The following is a 16,426-nucleotide window of genomic DNA, read 5'->3' on the forward strand; positions in this document are numbered from 1 at the left end:
TCCGGGTTACCTTTCACCTCCAGATGAAAGGCCACCTGTTAGCTGAGGTGTTTACGCTTCGCTTCACTGGCGGCCTTGGAAAACGCTGGTAGCTTTGTGTATAAAACACGGGGACAGGCTCACAGAGAATGACGGTGTAATGATGTGTATGGAGATTTGGAACGGCTCATAATGTAGGGCCTGTAATACTGGATGCATGTGCAAAAACGTGGGCAAACGTAGGGCATCCGTGCATGGTGAGTACCGCCTCCGTACGGAATCCTACGGATTTGGGAGCACGCAGACACGCCGTAGAACTTAAAGTGCATGTAAAACTTTTTCTACGTGCGGTCTGCGGATTCACCACCCATGCGTGCGAGTACGAGCGACGCGCGTGCCCCGTACGTACCATATGGAAGAAGCAAGTGTGAGTACGGCCTCCTTACGGTAAAGTTGCAATCGCACAGAGATCGTTTGTTGTAAGCACGTACAACTCACCACTTGCGCAACCGCTCACGGCCAGACGTGGCTTGCAGACCACACTCTTTCACCTTTCTTTTCTTTTCTTTCGTTTTCAGAAAAAAATTAGCAGACGTAGCCTCCCCGAAAACGTACGGACAAAAAGCACGTACCGCGGGTTGTGACTAGGGCTTAAAGCAAGAGAATTATAACCATTGAAGTCTGTTTTCATTTACTTGCTTTCGGCTTTCGGTTAACAAAACAATAACGTATTTATAGTTGATTTGTCTAGGCTGTAGCAGTAACTGATGTAATTTTCTTTCATCTTATACGTTTTAATTTTGTTCCTTAAGCTTTAAAGCAATTTGGAAGCACATCGTGGTTCAGTAAACAAGCTCCCTGCCTGAGGTACGACGTGTTTTGTACGGAAAACTGCTTTTTTCCTGAACGAAAAGCTGTCTATTGTTATCATGCTGGGTCAGCAAACTGGCAACACTGGTGAGTTATAGTAGAATATTCCTTAATCAGTGACTCTTTTTTAAAAGTTAGAGACGCGTACCTCGAAATTTTCGATGTCCACTGTACATCTGATCACGGCGACTTTTGTGGATTGATGATTATTTATGATTGAAATTAAAAAAGAGCTTGAGTTTACAGAATCTGGAGATATCTCCTACTCTCTAAATTAAAGCAATTCATCGTTTATAATCTTCAACATTTGCTGGCTCAAGTAAGAAATTCATGAGAATGATTACTCGTACATTTCTGACTGTAAAATAATGCACCTTCTTAATTGTGAGTAAATACCAACTAGATGACCAGAACATCATAAAACGCTAGGATTTAAAAAAAATTAACAATAGTTAAACACAGATTAACGTTAAGCACTCGAAAACATTACATGCGATTCTTTACTCGACACCAGGTCCATAGCATACACCATGCCATTATAACGGCATATTTTACATACAATTTCACCAGTTTAGCTGACGTTTCTATGCACTGCTTTACTGTAAGACCAAATGTATTTATTTATTGGTTCGGCTGGTACAATACAGCCAATGCAGCCCAACTAGCTTGAAACTATTATTAAGGGCTTGGCCGCTTGCCCTGTGGAAAAAGTTTGGTTAAATACATGCAAGTGACATAAATTCTTTAAAACGTCTTAATTACATAGTGTCAACAAATTTTGGTCATTATTATATACAAATTACATACAATACAATTACATACCGTAAGATTGGTGAAAATAGAATATGTGCTGTCTTATACAGAAAACTGGTCTCCAAGGGAGAGCCATACTTTAGTTTTGAATGACGCTATGGATAAAGCTGTCTGGGTGTCCTGTGGAAGATAGTTCCACAGTTGGGCGGACCTGTAGAGGAAGACCAAATGTATTGCCTTACCACAAGGATTCTGTTGTTGTTTTTACCAGGCGTTAGGCCCATACAGCAGTCTCAGACAAATTCTTGGAGCTCAATTGCTGATGCAGCCGCAAGTACCCCCAACCCCATGTCAGGGGGGGGGGGGGAAATGATACTATCCCATCATCCTTTGCAATACACATTCCACAACACGTGTCCCAGATGGTTGACTGTCAGCACCAGGCATATAGTCTTGTCATGTTTCCTTTAAAAGTGCAGCAATGGCAACAATTTGACCAGTAATTTTTGGTTCTTTGAATCATCAAAGGACTCAAGTAGTGTATGAGGCTATCCGACTTTTGTAACTTATGTACAACTTCTTACATTGTGTCATAACCATTTATGCAAACATTTGCTTCAAAAATGGTGCTCAAACTTCACCAAACTGCACCCATGGGAAACGGAAGAAAATTGCATTTGTTGATGATTATTACATAAATCATATCAAATATAATATTTTCTTCTGTTTCCCATGGGTGCTTTTTGGTGCATTTGGGGTTTTCTGATGCACAAGATGTATAATATCACCAATCAACAGATTTTGTAGAAAAGCACTTTAGTTTGGTGAAGTTTGAGCACCATTTTTGAAGCAAATGTTTGCATAAATGTTTATGACACAATGTAAGAAGTTGTACATAAGTTACAAAAGTCGGATAGCCTCATACACTACTTGAGTCCTTTGATGATTCAAAGAACCAAAAATTACTGGTCAAATTGTTGCCATTGCTGCACTTTTAAAGGAAACATGACAAGACTATATGCCTGGTGCTGACAGTCAACCATCTGGGATACGTGTTGTGGGATGTGTAATGCAAAGGATGATGGGATAGTATCATTTCCCCCCCCCCAACCCCATGTACAACTCCAGAGCAGATATTAAAAGTGTTTTTTTTTAATTTCCAACATGCAATCATATCCAGTTGCTTGAGTAGCTGCTTTTTTGGCGTAAAATCGTTGTGGTTTGTTTGTTATTGGTTAGCATTCTAACCCAATAAGGTATAAACGGGCTGTTATGATATTTTTGTAAATGGAATGTGACTTCTTGTTTAAAGTTAAAACTTTTGGTCCAACACAAAAAATTCTCTCACCTAGAGCGTTCGACCAGTCACTCTGGTCTTCCTCAGTAGACTGACCCAGTGAAGCTTGTCACGTGGCTTCTTTGAAGTGTGACGTCAACACTGGGTCAAAGGTATCTGGTAGACGATGTCGGCCCCTGTCGCGGTTCAATGAAGGGTTCTATGATAGTATAATGTGACTTCTTGTTTGCACAGATGACACCGAGGAGGAAAACGTGTGGGTTTGCCAAAATCTGCAAGACGACATTTTGCCGTTCCTTTTTCTACCGTGTTCTCCATGTTATGTCCATCGCTGTTGCAGTGGCAGCCTTGTTTGGTGCAGGAATGTCATTTTTCATGTTCATCACTTCGAAAAACACTGCAGAAATCCACACGGTCAGTTAATAATGATAGATAGGATAACTCAATCACCTCCGTGTGCTGTATACTGGAGGTATTGTTTAGCTTGCGCCCGCTTTCCTACAGCAGTGGGCAAATTCCCTAACCACAGACCGATAAAGGTATGGCACAGGAAGTTATATAGGAAAGAAATAGGGAAAAAAAGCTCAAAAAACGGCGGCGAAAACGGTTCATATTTTAAGGAATTAGTGCACTCTTTTATTTCAGTCCGTACATAGCATGGGCTATTCTCCCCCTTTTTACATTATTTCTAAGGCCAAATAACGTGACATTTTGTATGATTTTTTTCCATTTTTTATACAGGCTTTTGGAATTGTTTGGTGTCTATTTCAGGGGGAGTATTTTTCGACAAAATCTGTACATTTAAACTGAAGACTTGGTATTACTCCTTAATGATCTGAAATTTGGTAAGAGGGTGTTTTACTGAAAAACACTACATGGGGTTTTTGGGAAAAAAATGTTGAAAAGCAATACAGGAAGTCTTTGCGAATACTTGTTACTGAAAAGAATTGTATGGGAGTTTCTAGGATTTTTGTCTCACTGCAAAAAAATGTCTGGGGGGGGCGTGAATAAGTGTTAGGACAAAGTATGTGTTTTATTGACTAAATGCTGCCTGGAAACTCGTAATATTGAGGAATTTGATATTGAAGCGTCTATTTTTGAAGAGTATAGACTAAGATATCACGTTATATTTGCTCCCAACAAAATATCTGCCTTTCTACTTTAATATAAAACAGCTTTTTGTGGTCAAAAGCTCTGTCTTCTCATTTATTGAAATGGATCGCATAGTACGCCAAATCGTCTTCAACCGAGCCAATTCTGAACACGAGCATCGCTCAACCATCGACTGAACCCGAAGTGCCGACTGTGCTGTCAGGCGTACCAACTGTGCTGTCAGACGTGCCAACTGTGATGTCAGACGTGCCAACTGTGCTGTCAGGTGTACCTACTGTGCTGTCAGACGAGCGAAGTGTGCTGTCAGAACTGCCAGTTGTGCTGCCATCTGTGACAACTACGGTGTCAGAGGCGAGTTGTACATCATACTATTTTATTATCTTAATTATTTCCTTGAATCAAATCTCCCGAAGAATTGATTATTCAAAAGATTTAATTCTAGTGTACAGTTAATTATTTCTGGTGTAGTGTTACTACAGTGCTTCACTGTGGAAGGTCCATACACGAAATTACTGGCTACACCATGCGAATCCCCCGTGCCCTTATGCAGAGCGTAGGGTGGTGCCCATATCCATTTCTGTAGCCCTTGGGCGACACACAGTTGTGCAATGCACTACAGCAGGGGGCTAGTCCGCTTGTAGTGCTGTGTATTTGACCTTTCTCAATAACAATCGTAGCCAATCGAATATAATCATCTTTTTTCTAGGTTTTCCCACGCCTCATCGAAGAGATTAAATTAAGCAAGATCCAGAGTAAACCACGGAAGTCTAAAACAACCAAGAACGGTAGGACTTGATTGTTATGTTTACCGAAGGAAAATAGATTGTTTTTACTCAGTTTCTTCCTTCTCTTCTGCTCCAAACACTAACCTCTGATCTGACCAATGACATGATTTGTTGACGTCTGTCACCATGGTGACTGGTGCTGGGTTACATAATGTTGCAATTTCATAGTCTGCTCTGCTCCTGTCACCATATACTAGTAGTACATGTATGTGAATATGTTTGAATTAGTAAGAATTAACAGAGCAGACCATGTCCGAAGGTAAACATTATGCATTTGCTTTGCAAATGTTACTTCTCTAGTTGTAGCAGATTATATTGAAACTGTGTTATAGAAAATGTAACAGTGCGTTACCATATTTGGGCATGAGTCATCAGAATGGCATGCAGAGCAAGCAACCAATAGGCGTGCAGTTTTCCTCTATTCTCCTTCTGATTGGCTGTTCCGAATCGAAGTTGAAAACTATCTTTTCGAATCTCTCTACAATATTGGCGGAAATCCGAATCCGATCAGAGTTTTTGTTGACAAAGAAATCTATTATGCCATTTCCTCCTTGCATAAATTATGCAAATGAGTCTTAATGTGAATAAGTTACACGTTTAATGGTGTTAACCTTCACTTACATGTAGCTTTCAAATGCTGCAAGTATGAGATTCCCGGCAGTCACCGCTATTGAACTGCAGCATTGTTCATTAAATATGCAAATCAGGTCCTCATTTACACAATTAGCGCTGATGCTGCTCTCATTCTCAATCACATATCCTAATAGTTTAAATCGTCCAACAAATTTATAGAATTTTCCTCATCAATTATGCAAATAAGATTATGATTTACATAAATGCCATTTAGTTACATGTATGTCAATAAGCTTCACACACAGATATCTTGGAAAAAGTTGCATTCCTTCTATCACATTCATTCAGAGTCATATCCTGGCCATTACTGGACAATGCCTGGAACTCGACCCGAGCCCAACTCAGACCCCTGGGAGGAAAGGTCGTTAAGGATGTCACTCAAAGATCGTCCACACTCCTGGACAATGTTTCCCAGAAGAGGGCAGGGGAAAGTTAATCACTAAATGTACAAGGAACGGTGTTCAAGGATGTCCAAGAAACTATCACTATTAATAAAATATATCACACGAGGTTAGAGCACCCCATTACATACACGTTTTTTAATGATGCTAGGAGCCAATAAATGTACTACAAGCCACCGCATTTTATTGCATTATATAGCAACTTCATGGCAACCTAGCCACTTAGAAATGTGTATATGGGTCACATAACATAACAAAGCGCTACATAGATGTTTATGGCAAAGAAAACCAAAAAGAAATGTACTACTAAACATCAAAATTTACTGCCCAAAAACTTCATGGCAAGCTCACTGGAAATGGTACATAACAATTTACTATGCCAGCGGTCAGCGTATACGGAAATAAATTACATAAATAACTACAATACTGAGGATTCATGTACAAAATAAAAGTACATACCGTCAATCCTACGCTAAAAGTCAAACTACCAAGAGTCATTTCATAAACTATGATACTATTACCATGCCTATTATCAATGCAAATTATGAGCCGATTTGACCCGGGCCCCCATCTTCCGACCACTGCCTGGTTTTGCCTGGTTTTCTCGTGCAATCACTCTACATTTTGACACAGGTTTTACACATTGAACTGTACATTTTCTGTATGGGACAATTATTAATAGCCACAAAAACATGTAAGCAATGTTTCAACTATTTGTACATCACGTAAAGATTTTAGTCAACAAACACTTTTAACTTCTAAGTAAATTTTCACTATAACCAGACTTTACCAGAACCACTAATGAATACGTCTCTAACACAAAACAATTACTCTGCAGTTTCTTTTTTTTTTAATTTCATCAGAGCAGTGCAAGGCTAGAGACCACTCTTAGGCATTGACCTTTTTTCGGGCTACATTATGTTGTAGTTACAGGTTGCACAGATCAGGATTGTGGAACAGTATTCTGTCTTACATGTCAAGTAAATGAACAAATCTTAAAGATCGGTTAAAACAAGCCTACCTCCGAGTGCCCCTGTGCGGCTGCGGATAGTCGAGAAACGCCGGTCCTACTCCTAATTCCAAACTGTTCCTTGTCTAAATTGTTCATTTATCCTATTTCAGATGGACGTGTATTTTTCAAAATACTTCGAGATTCACTCGGGTGAACGAAATTGTCCTGGTGGCAGTTTTTTTCTGAATTGACCACACCTACTCCACAGCGTTGATTCGTTTTACCGTTTACGGCATTCCTTATAGGCTTATTTCAGTGTCTCTAGATCTTCTTTAGGGTTTGCCTTTGTTGTACTGGTTTGTATTATCTTCCTCCCATGCCAATGTCCGACGCGATGGTGGACGGTCCAAAGTGTGTCCTGCTGTTGCCTCGTCGATCTCTGTGTCCAACGTTAGTGTAGGGACGTCATCTTCTTCGGCATCCGTGTGTAGTTGTCCGGGGAGGAATACCGTCGCGTCCTCCTGTCCGGTACGTGGCCTCGGCTCGGCGTGCACCTCTGCCATCACTGTTAGCCGGACCGGTGGTCCTGAGACGGTCTCACGGCCACGGTGCCCTGCACGAGTCGCTGGTCCTGGGATGGTCGCTTCCTCCCGTCCGGGAAGTCGCGCTGACTCGGCGTGCCCCTCTGCCCTTTCTGTTAGCCGGACCGGTGGTCCTGAGACGGTCTCACGGCCACGGTGCCCTGCACGAGGCGCTGGTCCTGGGATGGTGTCTGTCGGCGTTGTCTGCTTCTGTGCCTGGTTGGAAGGCATGTTCTCCAACGTGGGCTGCATGATCAGGCCCTCTGAAGAGACTTGAGCTGGCGCCAACTCCGAGGCCGGCCCACCGCTCCGCCCGGAACCATTGACGACGGCCATCTCCGTGTCGTCCTGACGATGCCGCCGTGTCGGTGCCGCCGCCGGCGGGTTAGGGTTGGTCGGCAATCCGCACAGCTCCCTGCAGGCTCGGCGGAACTCTGGCAGCCGGAAGCTGTAGATGACGGGGTTGGCCACGGACGATAGCGTCAGGAACAGGAGAAAGGCCACACGTCCAGTGACGATCAGGGCACGCGACATTTGTTCCTCACTGATCAGACCTCGCTTTGTGGCTATGCGAAAACCGGCAGTGGCCATGCAAACGGTCAAGACGGTAGCATGCGGCACCATCACTTTGAACGCCTTGGTCTGGAACACCCACAAGTCACGGTTCTCGTCTCTTTCCTGTTGTCTTCTGGCCTCCTTGAAGATTAGGGAATAGATCCCTAAGACGGATAGGACCACAAGTAACATGAAAAGTATGTTTATGCTTCTGAAGATGGCAGATAAGGAAGTACTGTTCGCAGGCTCCACCTCACAACGCAGGTTGTACTCAGGCAGTCCTCCGAAGGCCACAGGCGCTAGTCCGCCGAAGAGGGAGAAGGCTCTGAACGCCAAGATGCCCAGGACCACGCGTTTTGTCGTGACTTTGTCATGGTAGTGTAGGGGATGGCACACGAAATAGTACAGGTCTACTGCCATCATGAGGTATGTACCGTACATGGACAGCACACTTGCGGGTGCAACCAGTACTTCGACCAAGCACCACGTCTGTCCCCCGCTGGCGTCTTGCCGGAAAAGTGCGTAGACGCGGACGGGAATCAGGCAGCCGGTGAAGACGATGTCGTCCACCGCCAGGTTACACCGCAGGTAGTGGCTGGGCTTTTGGAGATACTCTTTCTTCCAAACCAAGAAGATGAGCAGCAGGCCGCATCCTACCGACAACACCAGGCTGATGATGAGATACGCCGTCTGCAGATCGCGAGATGTTGAGCCGAGGGACAGAACATTGTCCGTGCCATCTTTTACTGACGAACCGCCCGTGTCTTCTTCCATATTGACAACTTTCAAACCCGACGCTTAGTCGTGAATAGTGTTCGCCTTTCTGACTAGCTGGACGGAGAAACGAGCGAGGCAGCTGTGTACTCAACAGCAAGTACTGGCTTAAGACAGAAAATTTATTCAGGAGTTAGAACGTGGTATTTAGCGAGAAAAAAATGTTGTTTGTTAGCAACCTTTGCATATGAACCCTTTCTTCTGACGTCCAAGGTATTCAGTGTATGATCTTTACATGAAGTTTTTAATATCTGTCGCAGTCTGAGTCTTTGTATCTGACGCTGTCGCTGGCCTTCGTCAAAAGATGATTCCGTGGATGAACAGTTTCACAGTTATTACAACATTCTTGTTAGTCGCCTCTGACGTGAAGCGGCGGATGCCATCTCACAATGCAAAAAGGAACGAAGGACATCGAAAAATTATAGATCCCATAAACACCAGTGGACAGCAGTTATTACAAAATTCTTTCAGTTATTAAATGTCATTAACCTATGAATACACGTGGCAGCACATGATTAACGTGTACAGTGCCTCGTCACCAGAAATCCAACTAGATGTACGGGGAGGGGAGCTTCCTCATCAAGGCCAACATATGGGAATAACGAAAGTTTATTGCAAATACATGTCTAAGGGCTAATTGCAGGTACAAACAATATCTATGAAAAAGAAAATACAATGACATGGGAGACGACGTATAACATTATACTACATTTTACAACATACGTGGTTTTGGTTTTGCTGGGTTGTACTTCTTATTTTGAGGCAGTGGGAGACGAATTTACCCACTTCTTCTATAATATGTGGGTTCTTTGATTTTAGTAGTAAAATTGTTTTCTCGTGGTAGGGAATAGAGGGAAAGGACCGGGGCATTTTGGACACGATGGTAAATAATTGTTTTCTGATATCGTCATAAAATGAACACAATTAGAGATGAAATAATTTTTGTCTACCACAGCCTTTGAGTAACAGTACTTACAAATCCTCTCCGACACAGGTAGTTTTATGTATCGCCCTTTTTCGATCTCCAAGGGGTGGGTACTGATGAATGACAAAAATCAGTGGAAGGGTAGCTCAACCATTCATTGAGCTCATTTGACCTTAACTGACCCTCTCCACATGAAATCCTTTATATACATGTATTTCTGTGTAGAGGGTTTATTTTATTTACACAGAATAATGTAATAGCTTTGTAGATTGTTAAGCCATCTTGCAATTGTATGTTGCCGTAATGTTTTGCAATGCCTGTGTGTTAGTAGGGCAAGTCTTTAGTATATAGCCACTGGCTAGTTGGATTGTCCTGGCTGTGAGGTTTGAAAAGCCAAACCAATAAATGAATAAAGTGGTTGGAGATGAGCTGGATAATGGGTCCCCTAGTGGCTGTTTTAGGTATTGTAGCAAAGCTTCAATGTTTGAAGTCATATTTTAAGGAAATTGTAGGTTGATGATTTTTAAGTAGTCGAAAGATGTTGGGACTGGGAGTATGTGGTGTAATTTTGGGCTTCTAGCAGCTTCTTTCAAACTGTAGTGTCTGCCTGTCGTCTGTCCCCCGCTGGCGTCTTGCCGGAAAAGTGCGTAGACGCGGACGGGAATCAGGCAGCCGGTGAAGACGATGTCGTCCACCGCCAGGTTACACCGCAGGTAGTGGCTGGGCTTTTGGAGATACTCTTTCTTCCAAACCAAGAAGATGAGCAGCAGGCCACATCCTACCGACAACACCAGGCTGATGATGAGATACGTCGTCTGCAGATCGCGAGATGTTGAGCCGATTGAAAGATCATGGTTCATGCCATCTTCTACTGACGAACCGTCAGTGTCTTCTTCCATATTGACAACTTTCAAACCCGACGCTTAGTTGTGAATAGTGTTCGCCTTTCTGACTAGCTGGACGGAGAAACGAGCGAGGCAGTTGTGTACTCAACTGCAAGTACTGGCTTAAGACAGACAATTTATTCAGGAGTTAGAACGTGATATCTTAGCGAGAAAAAATGTTGTTTGTTAGCAACCTTTGTATGTGAATCTCTCTTCTGACGTCCAAAGTATTCAGTGTATGATCTTAACATGAAGATTTTAATATCTGTCGCAGTCTGAGTCTTTTTGTCTGACGCTGACCTTCGTCACGAGATGATTCCGTGGATGAACAGTCTCACAGTTATTACAACATTCTTGTTAGTCGCCTCTGACGTGAAGCGGCGGATGCTATCTCACAATGCAAAAAGGAACGAAAGACATCGAAAAATTATAGATCCCATAAACACCAGTAAACAGCAGTTATTACAAAATTCTTTCAGTTATTAAATGTCAATAACCTATGAATACACGTGGCAGCTCATGATTAACGTGTATAGTGCCTCGTCACCAGAAATCCAACTAGATGTACGGGGAGGGGGGGCTTCCTCATCAAGGCCAACATATGGGAATAACGAAAGTTTATTGCAAATACATGTCCGAGGTCTAATTGCAGGTACAAACAATATGTATGAAAAAGAAATACAATGACATGAGAGCCTACGTATACGTATACCATTATACTACATTTTACAACATACGTGGTTTAGGTTTTGCTGGGTTATACGTCTTATATCATACCCGTCGCTTAGCCCTGAATAATGTTCGCCTTTCTGACTAGCTGAACGGAGAAACTAGGCAGCTGTGTACTAAATGGCAAGTACTGGCTTAAGACAGCCTTAGAACATGATATTTCAGACGCGCGCCTCGCGTTGTTTATGTATGGTGGTAAATTTCAAATGTGTTCGAAATAAAAAAAAATATGGTTGTGTCGATTGTATTTTTCTGTAATTGGGTATGTGGTGTGCCATTATGTCCGTGATGATGCAGGTGTTTTTTTTTACCGTAGCAGCTTTCATATTGAAGAAAATGCATATTTTAGAAACACCCCTATTTCTATAATCGTGTGGCATAGGCCATAGTGGTTTGTAGGCAAGGTGCTGTATTGTACAGTAAGCAGATATTGGGTGGTTTTTGTGTACTCGTTGGCGGGTATCTTTTGGGATATTGTGACTTATAGTTTGCACCTACTACTACATCTTATAAAATAAATGATATTTCTAACATCTGTTTATTGATTCATCGTAAATATAATCTCAAGTACATGGCAACGTCCTTGGTGGCGCTGAATTGTATACTTGCGTTTTATGCAGTAAATGAAAGCTATTGTTATGGAAGATGACTTTGTTCATCTGTTTAGTAATTTGTCGTGTTGTTGACCTTATGTGTGTGTGTGTGAGAGAGAGAGAGAGAGAGAGAGTGGTTTATTTGTACCATACGGATACATACAAAAGCCTGTAAGCAGCCATATTGGGCTGAATTGAGAAGGCTTTAAAACACAAAAGCGCTTATAATACAGCTATTTGATAAAAGTTCGTTACATTTGATAAAAACCTATTTGTTGCATTTGATAAAAAAAACCTATTTGTTGCATATCAAGTTAACATTAAAAATTACAACACGTTAAAAGTACAATAATGCAATATAAAAACAGTTGATTCAATGCTTACTTTAAGTTAAAATTACGGAAATAATCTACAGTTGTAATATGCAAGGCTTGTATACGTAAAGGCTGATGAAGTGGATCATTTTCATCGTTCAATACCTTAACACAGTACGGCAGAGTAGTGTTCAAGAAACGGGACGTTCTGCACCTAAACTGGCTTATGTCATGAGAATTTCTGAGGTTTCTGCCATGTACATCAGCGTGAGGGTAGCCAAGATACAAAGTCGGACTTCAGTAAAGATTTTGCAAACTTAACACAGTGAGCTCTGCGTCGCACATCTAGAGATGTTAGGCCACACAGACGGAGTGCAGAATTATAGTTAGTGTATATACTTCCCAGAATGATTTTATATGCCCTAACTTGAACTTTCTCAATCTTCCCTGATTGCTCCTTCGACAAGCCAGGGTGCCAAACTTGGCAGCCATACTCAAGGGTTGGTCTCACGAACCCTATATACACAAGGACTAAGTCAGACATATCGAGACCATGCTTCTTTAAACATCTGAGCATATAGAGTCTATGGTTAGCTTTGCCAATTATCAGTGTCACATGGGCAGGCCACTTCAGGCTAGCCTGGAGCATATTACTCCCCAGTACCTTGGCAACGTGTACTACCTCGAGTTCTGATGTATTTATCAGCAGTCTAGGTTCCGGTGGGGGATTTCGCAGGAAACTGATGAGCATCACTTTGCATTTTGTCGGGTTTAGTTCCATGTAGTCTGTGTGTGTCCAGCTGACAAGTGGTATCATTTGGCCTGTATTTGTACAAACTCTCGGCAGGGGGTTTATGACCCCAGGGGGGGGGGGGCGGCGCCACGAGCGCGATCTTATGTATTTGACCAGGGTACTGCCATTTTTATGACACGTTGTAACCAGTTGTGAAGTGCTCACACACTGTTTACATACACTATACTGTTCCCAATATGCAAAATATAAAACTTCACGGAGAATTGTCGCCTACCACTACTTGTTGTTATTGTTCTTATCATTATTATACTTTTAATTGTTTTGGAAGAGGACAAGAATAAGCCCTATTCTATTGTATGGTCTTTACTGGTGTACATGAGATGACTGAATACCTCTTTCTTTGTTTTACCTTCATACAGTTTGTCAAAGTGGATTGTTCTAAATAGTGTGTCACGTTCGATACCATACAATTTACAATCCAGTACAAAATGTATTTCATCTTCTACACTACCAGAGTTACAAACCTTACAGAGTCTATCTTCTGCAGGAGTCCGGTCATGTCTGCCGGTTTCTATGTGTACATTATGGTCACTATAATTCGTAGTTTTTACCTGAAGCAATATGAAGCCATTTTAAGGATGGTTTTATATTTATATGGGTTATTGTCATGCTTCTAGGAGAATTATTGGATTAACTTTCTGGTTACCTTCCAGGTCTTTGCAGGCAACACCGACGCGAACACTCCTGTGACCAACCTACTGGACTATCCCATTGATGCCCGTTATGTGCGTTTCGTCGTTCAGTCCTGGCATAGGTGGATCGGAATGAGGGTGGAGATTCTAGGCTGCCGTAGGTTTCTTTTTTGGCGACGTATCATTGAGGAGCCTAATGATGCAGTATTGTGTGCAGTTTGCTAGTAAGAATTCTAGGAATTGTACAGGTATTTTGTCCACAGGCATGGAATGTCCACAGGAATGTCCCCCAGCTCTACTTTCTGACACACATGTATGCCCACATTCCTGGAAACCCTTGTGATTTTCCCACGTGTGCCGTTAGCAAAGGTGCAAAGGTTGTCTGAAGTCGATATCACCCCCCGTCCCGGTTGAGCGAACGTTACGGAATCTTGGATACCGAACAGGAGAGGCATAAAGAGTCCATATACATCAGGGCACTTCAACCTTCGCTCAACCGGGACGGGGGGCGATATCGACTTTAGACAACCTTTGCACATTTGCTGACGTTACACGTGGGAAAAATCACGTGTCCACAGCATTTGGGTCAGATAGCTGAGGAGGACTGAGTGATTCAGTCGAAAATTCCGGTAAGTGTAATTTATGACTTGCAGCACAGTTTTTTAAATTTTTCATAATGGCGTTGGTCCGTTTAAATCGTTTTTTTAAGTAGTCATTTGTCCGGGTTTCTTTCTTTTAATGGTTTTAGACGATATGCCTCATTTGCTGAAACTTAGAATTTCATTTTTATGCTGCATAATTTTCATATTCATGAACCTTGTAAGCCTATCCACTGCATGGACTCTCTGTTTCCATAACACTTTCTCCATCAAAATTAAAGTTAAACTATATAGCTATATTGAATCGACGAATGGTGATACTGCATGGTTTCTAGCCCTCACGAATCAATGAATGCTACGAAACATCAGAAGACGTCTGTTTGTTGAAATATCGCATTTTTCAACTTGGGAATGTCCCACTTTTCTTGTGTGACGTAACCCAACCTGCCGCTGATGATGAACACCTCGTCATCTCTGACGTCACGCGACCAGCCTACGTCACGCAGGACCCGGATGTAGTCCTGACGAAGCTCCTCCATCAGATGTACCTCAGAGTTGTCGTCAAAGTACTCGGGGTCGTCGTTCTTCCTGTCCGCCAAATCTTTGTCGAACTGTGACCTGATGAACAGAACCGTCTTCCCCATATCCCGGGCCTTCATTCCGATCTGCACGGCGTTGTGCTGAATGCGGCCGCTGCTGAACACCAGGAACACGTCACAACTTCGCATGTAGGATCCAAACTCGATCAGATACTGTCCGATCTTGAAGTTTCCATACCTGATGGCGAATCAATAATCAAATGTTTAAAAGTCGTGTAATACTGATATCAATGTTAATTTATAGTATGTTGACGTGCGAAATAGAGATCTTAGTCAAGAGATATGCCCTTTGAATTTGAGTCGCCAGATAGAGCTGTTGTACCTTCCACTGTATCTTCGCAGCAGTACGCCCGGAAAGTCGATCAGTACCAGACTGTCAGGCCGACTTGGATGTGGGTATTCTGTGGGCTCGGTAGTGGTGTGATGTAGCCCCGTCTGCGCAGCACCTGGGTCCCGGGGCTTCAGTCCTCGGATGGAGTTGATAAAGGTGCTCTTCCCCGCCCCCGGGTCGCCCACAACTCCGATACGAACTTCGTGAGGCCGTGTGCGCTTTGGCACGGGTTTGGGACTGTGGACAACAAAACACGAAAACGTATATCAACTCTACTAGCATACGCATTGATAACAAAACTTTCAAGTAGTATAGACTCTATACTAACGATGTTACAAAACTGTTATTGCTAACTATGTGAAAAAAGGCAGAACTAGTATTTCATTCAATTTAGAAGTTTGATATACCGCTTTTGTCTCAATATTCATCGTTCACATGCAAATGAATTCTATTGTTACGTTGCTAGCATTTTATGATTAATTGACAAGACCTAACATCACAAGTTTCACGTCAATACATTCATAGCTTCTTGAGTTATGGTGCCCCCCCCCCAAAAAAAAAGCCTACCGAAAAGACAATTGTCTTTGATATATAAAAGGCCTGTATTTATGGAAAAAATTACTTGCACCTCCAGTAGAAACCTACGCTGCAGCAGAAGTTTAAGTACTCACTCATAGGGCTCCGGCTCACTATCGGATGATGATGATGAAGGTGGTGATGGTGGTGGTCGGTATGGTCGTGGTGGTGGTGGTGGTGACGGTGATGAAAACCAACTGCCCATCCTGGTTAATCGAAAACAGGGTGCTGATGTTATAATAGCAAATAATTGATAATGATAATAATATAATGATAATAAAAAATAATAATTACCCCCATCCCCCGAACAGACGGGATCTGAAAACAACAACCTCCAAAACAATGACAACACAATGGGATACCCAGACAGCAATGGTTGACATTACAAGCGACCAGATATGACAAGGAGACACCCCAAGACGGCAGACAGGCTCACATGTGTACAAGGGTTAACGTTCTTACAAAACCAGTGATGTATATGCACTGTTCCATGTGAAAATGCACCGATTTAGCGCAATTAACACACGTACACGCAAGGTTGGAGGTGGCGAAACGCTCTATAGTTTGCATCTTCGTCCATTCCAGTCGAAAAAATGTAAACATTATGTAGTTCTATGGTCTTTTTGTTGCCACTATTGGTAGTTGTTTATTTACAATCGTGACCCGCATATGCCGTACTTTAGAGAATAACGTGTTCCACGGTGACCTGCGTTTCGACATCATAGTTTCGGCGCTAT

At 42.4% G+C, this 16,426-nt stretch overlaps 2 protein-coding genes across 2 annotated transcripts; both read right to left on the reverse strand.

Moving 5' to 3' along the window:
* Positions 1-7,115: 7,115 nt before the first annotated feature.
* Positions 7,116-8,693, reverse strand: LOC109479448 (olfactory receptor 4F6-like). Its single transcript, XM_019781413.1, has 2 exons — positions 7,532-8,693; positions 7,116-7,408 (listed from the first exon to the last, which is right to left on the reverse strand). The coding sequence occupies exons 1-2, from the start codon at positions 8,691-8,693 to the stop codon at positions 7,116-7,118; spliced, it is 1,455 nt and encodes a 484-aa protein (XP_019636972.1).
* A 5,855-nt stretch (positions 8,694-14,548) lies between these two features.
* LOC109479449 (interferon-inducible GTPase 5-like) lies at positions 14,549-15,894 on the reverse strand. The gene is made up of 3 exons (XM_019781414.1): positions 15,785-15,894; positions 15,105-15,350; positions 14,549-14,960 (listed from the first exon to the last, which is right to left on the reverse strand). The coding sequence occupies exons 1-3, from the start codon at positions 15,892-15,894 to the stop codon at positions 14,549-14,551; spliced, it is 768 nt and encodes a 255-aa protein (XP_019636973.1).
* Positions 15,895-16,426: the final 532 nt, after the last annotated feature.

Source organism: Branchiostoma belcheri, unplaced genomic scaffold, assembly GCF_001625305.1.
Source record: "Branchiostoma belcheri isolate BF01 breed outbred unplaced genomic scaffold, Haploidv18h27 scaffold49, whole genome shotgun sequence".
NCBI lineage: Eukaryota > Metazoa > Chordata > Leptocardii > Amphioxiformes > Branchiostomatidae > Branchiostoma > Branchiostoma belcheri.

What these genes read in the sequence shown, in the direction of transcription:
- LOC109479448 (XM_019781413.1), bottom strand. Translation starts at nt 8,693, where the DNA reads ATGGAAGAAGACACGGGCGGTTCGTCAGTAAAAGATGGCACGGACAAT. An exon ending in CATCCCAGGACCAGCGCCTC is followed by an intron (nt 7,409 to 7,531) that starts GTGCAGGGCACC and finishes TCCCAGGACCAG; the next exon opens with CGACTCGTGCAGGGCACCGT.
- LOC109479449 (XM_019781414.1), bottom strand. Translation starts at nt 15,894, where the DNA reads ATGGGCAGTTGGTTTTCATCACCGTCACCACCACCACCACCACGACCA. An exon ending in AGTGAGCCGGAGCCCTATGA is followed by an intron (nt 15,351 to 15,784) that starts GTGAGTACTTAA and finishes TGTTGTCCACAG; the next exon opens with TCCCAAACCCGTGCCAAAGC. An exon ending in CTGCGAAGATACAGTGGAAG is followed by an intron (nt 14,961 to 15,104) that starts GTACAACAGCTC and finishes ATTCGCCATCAG; the next exon opens with GTATGGAAACTTCAAGATCG.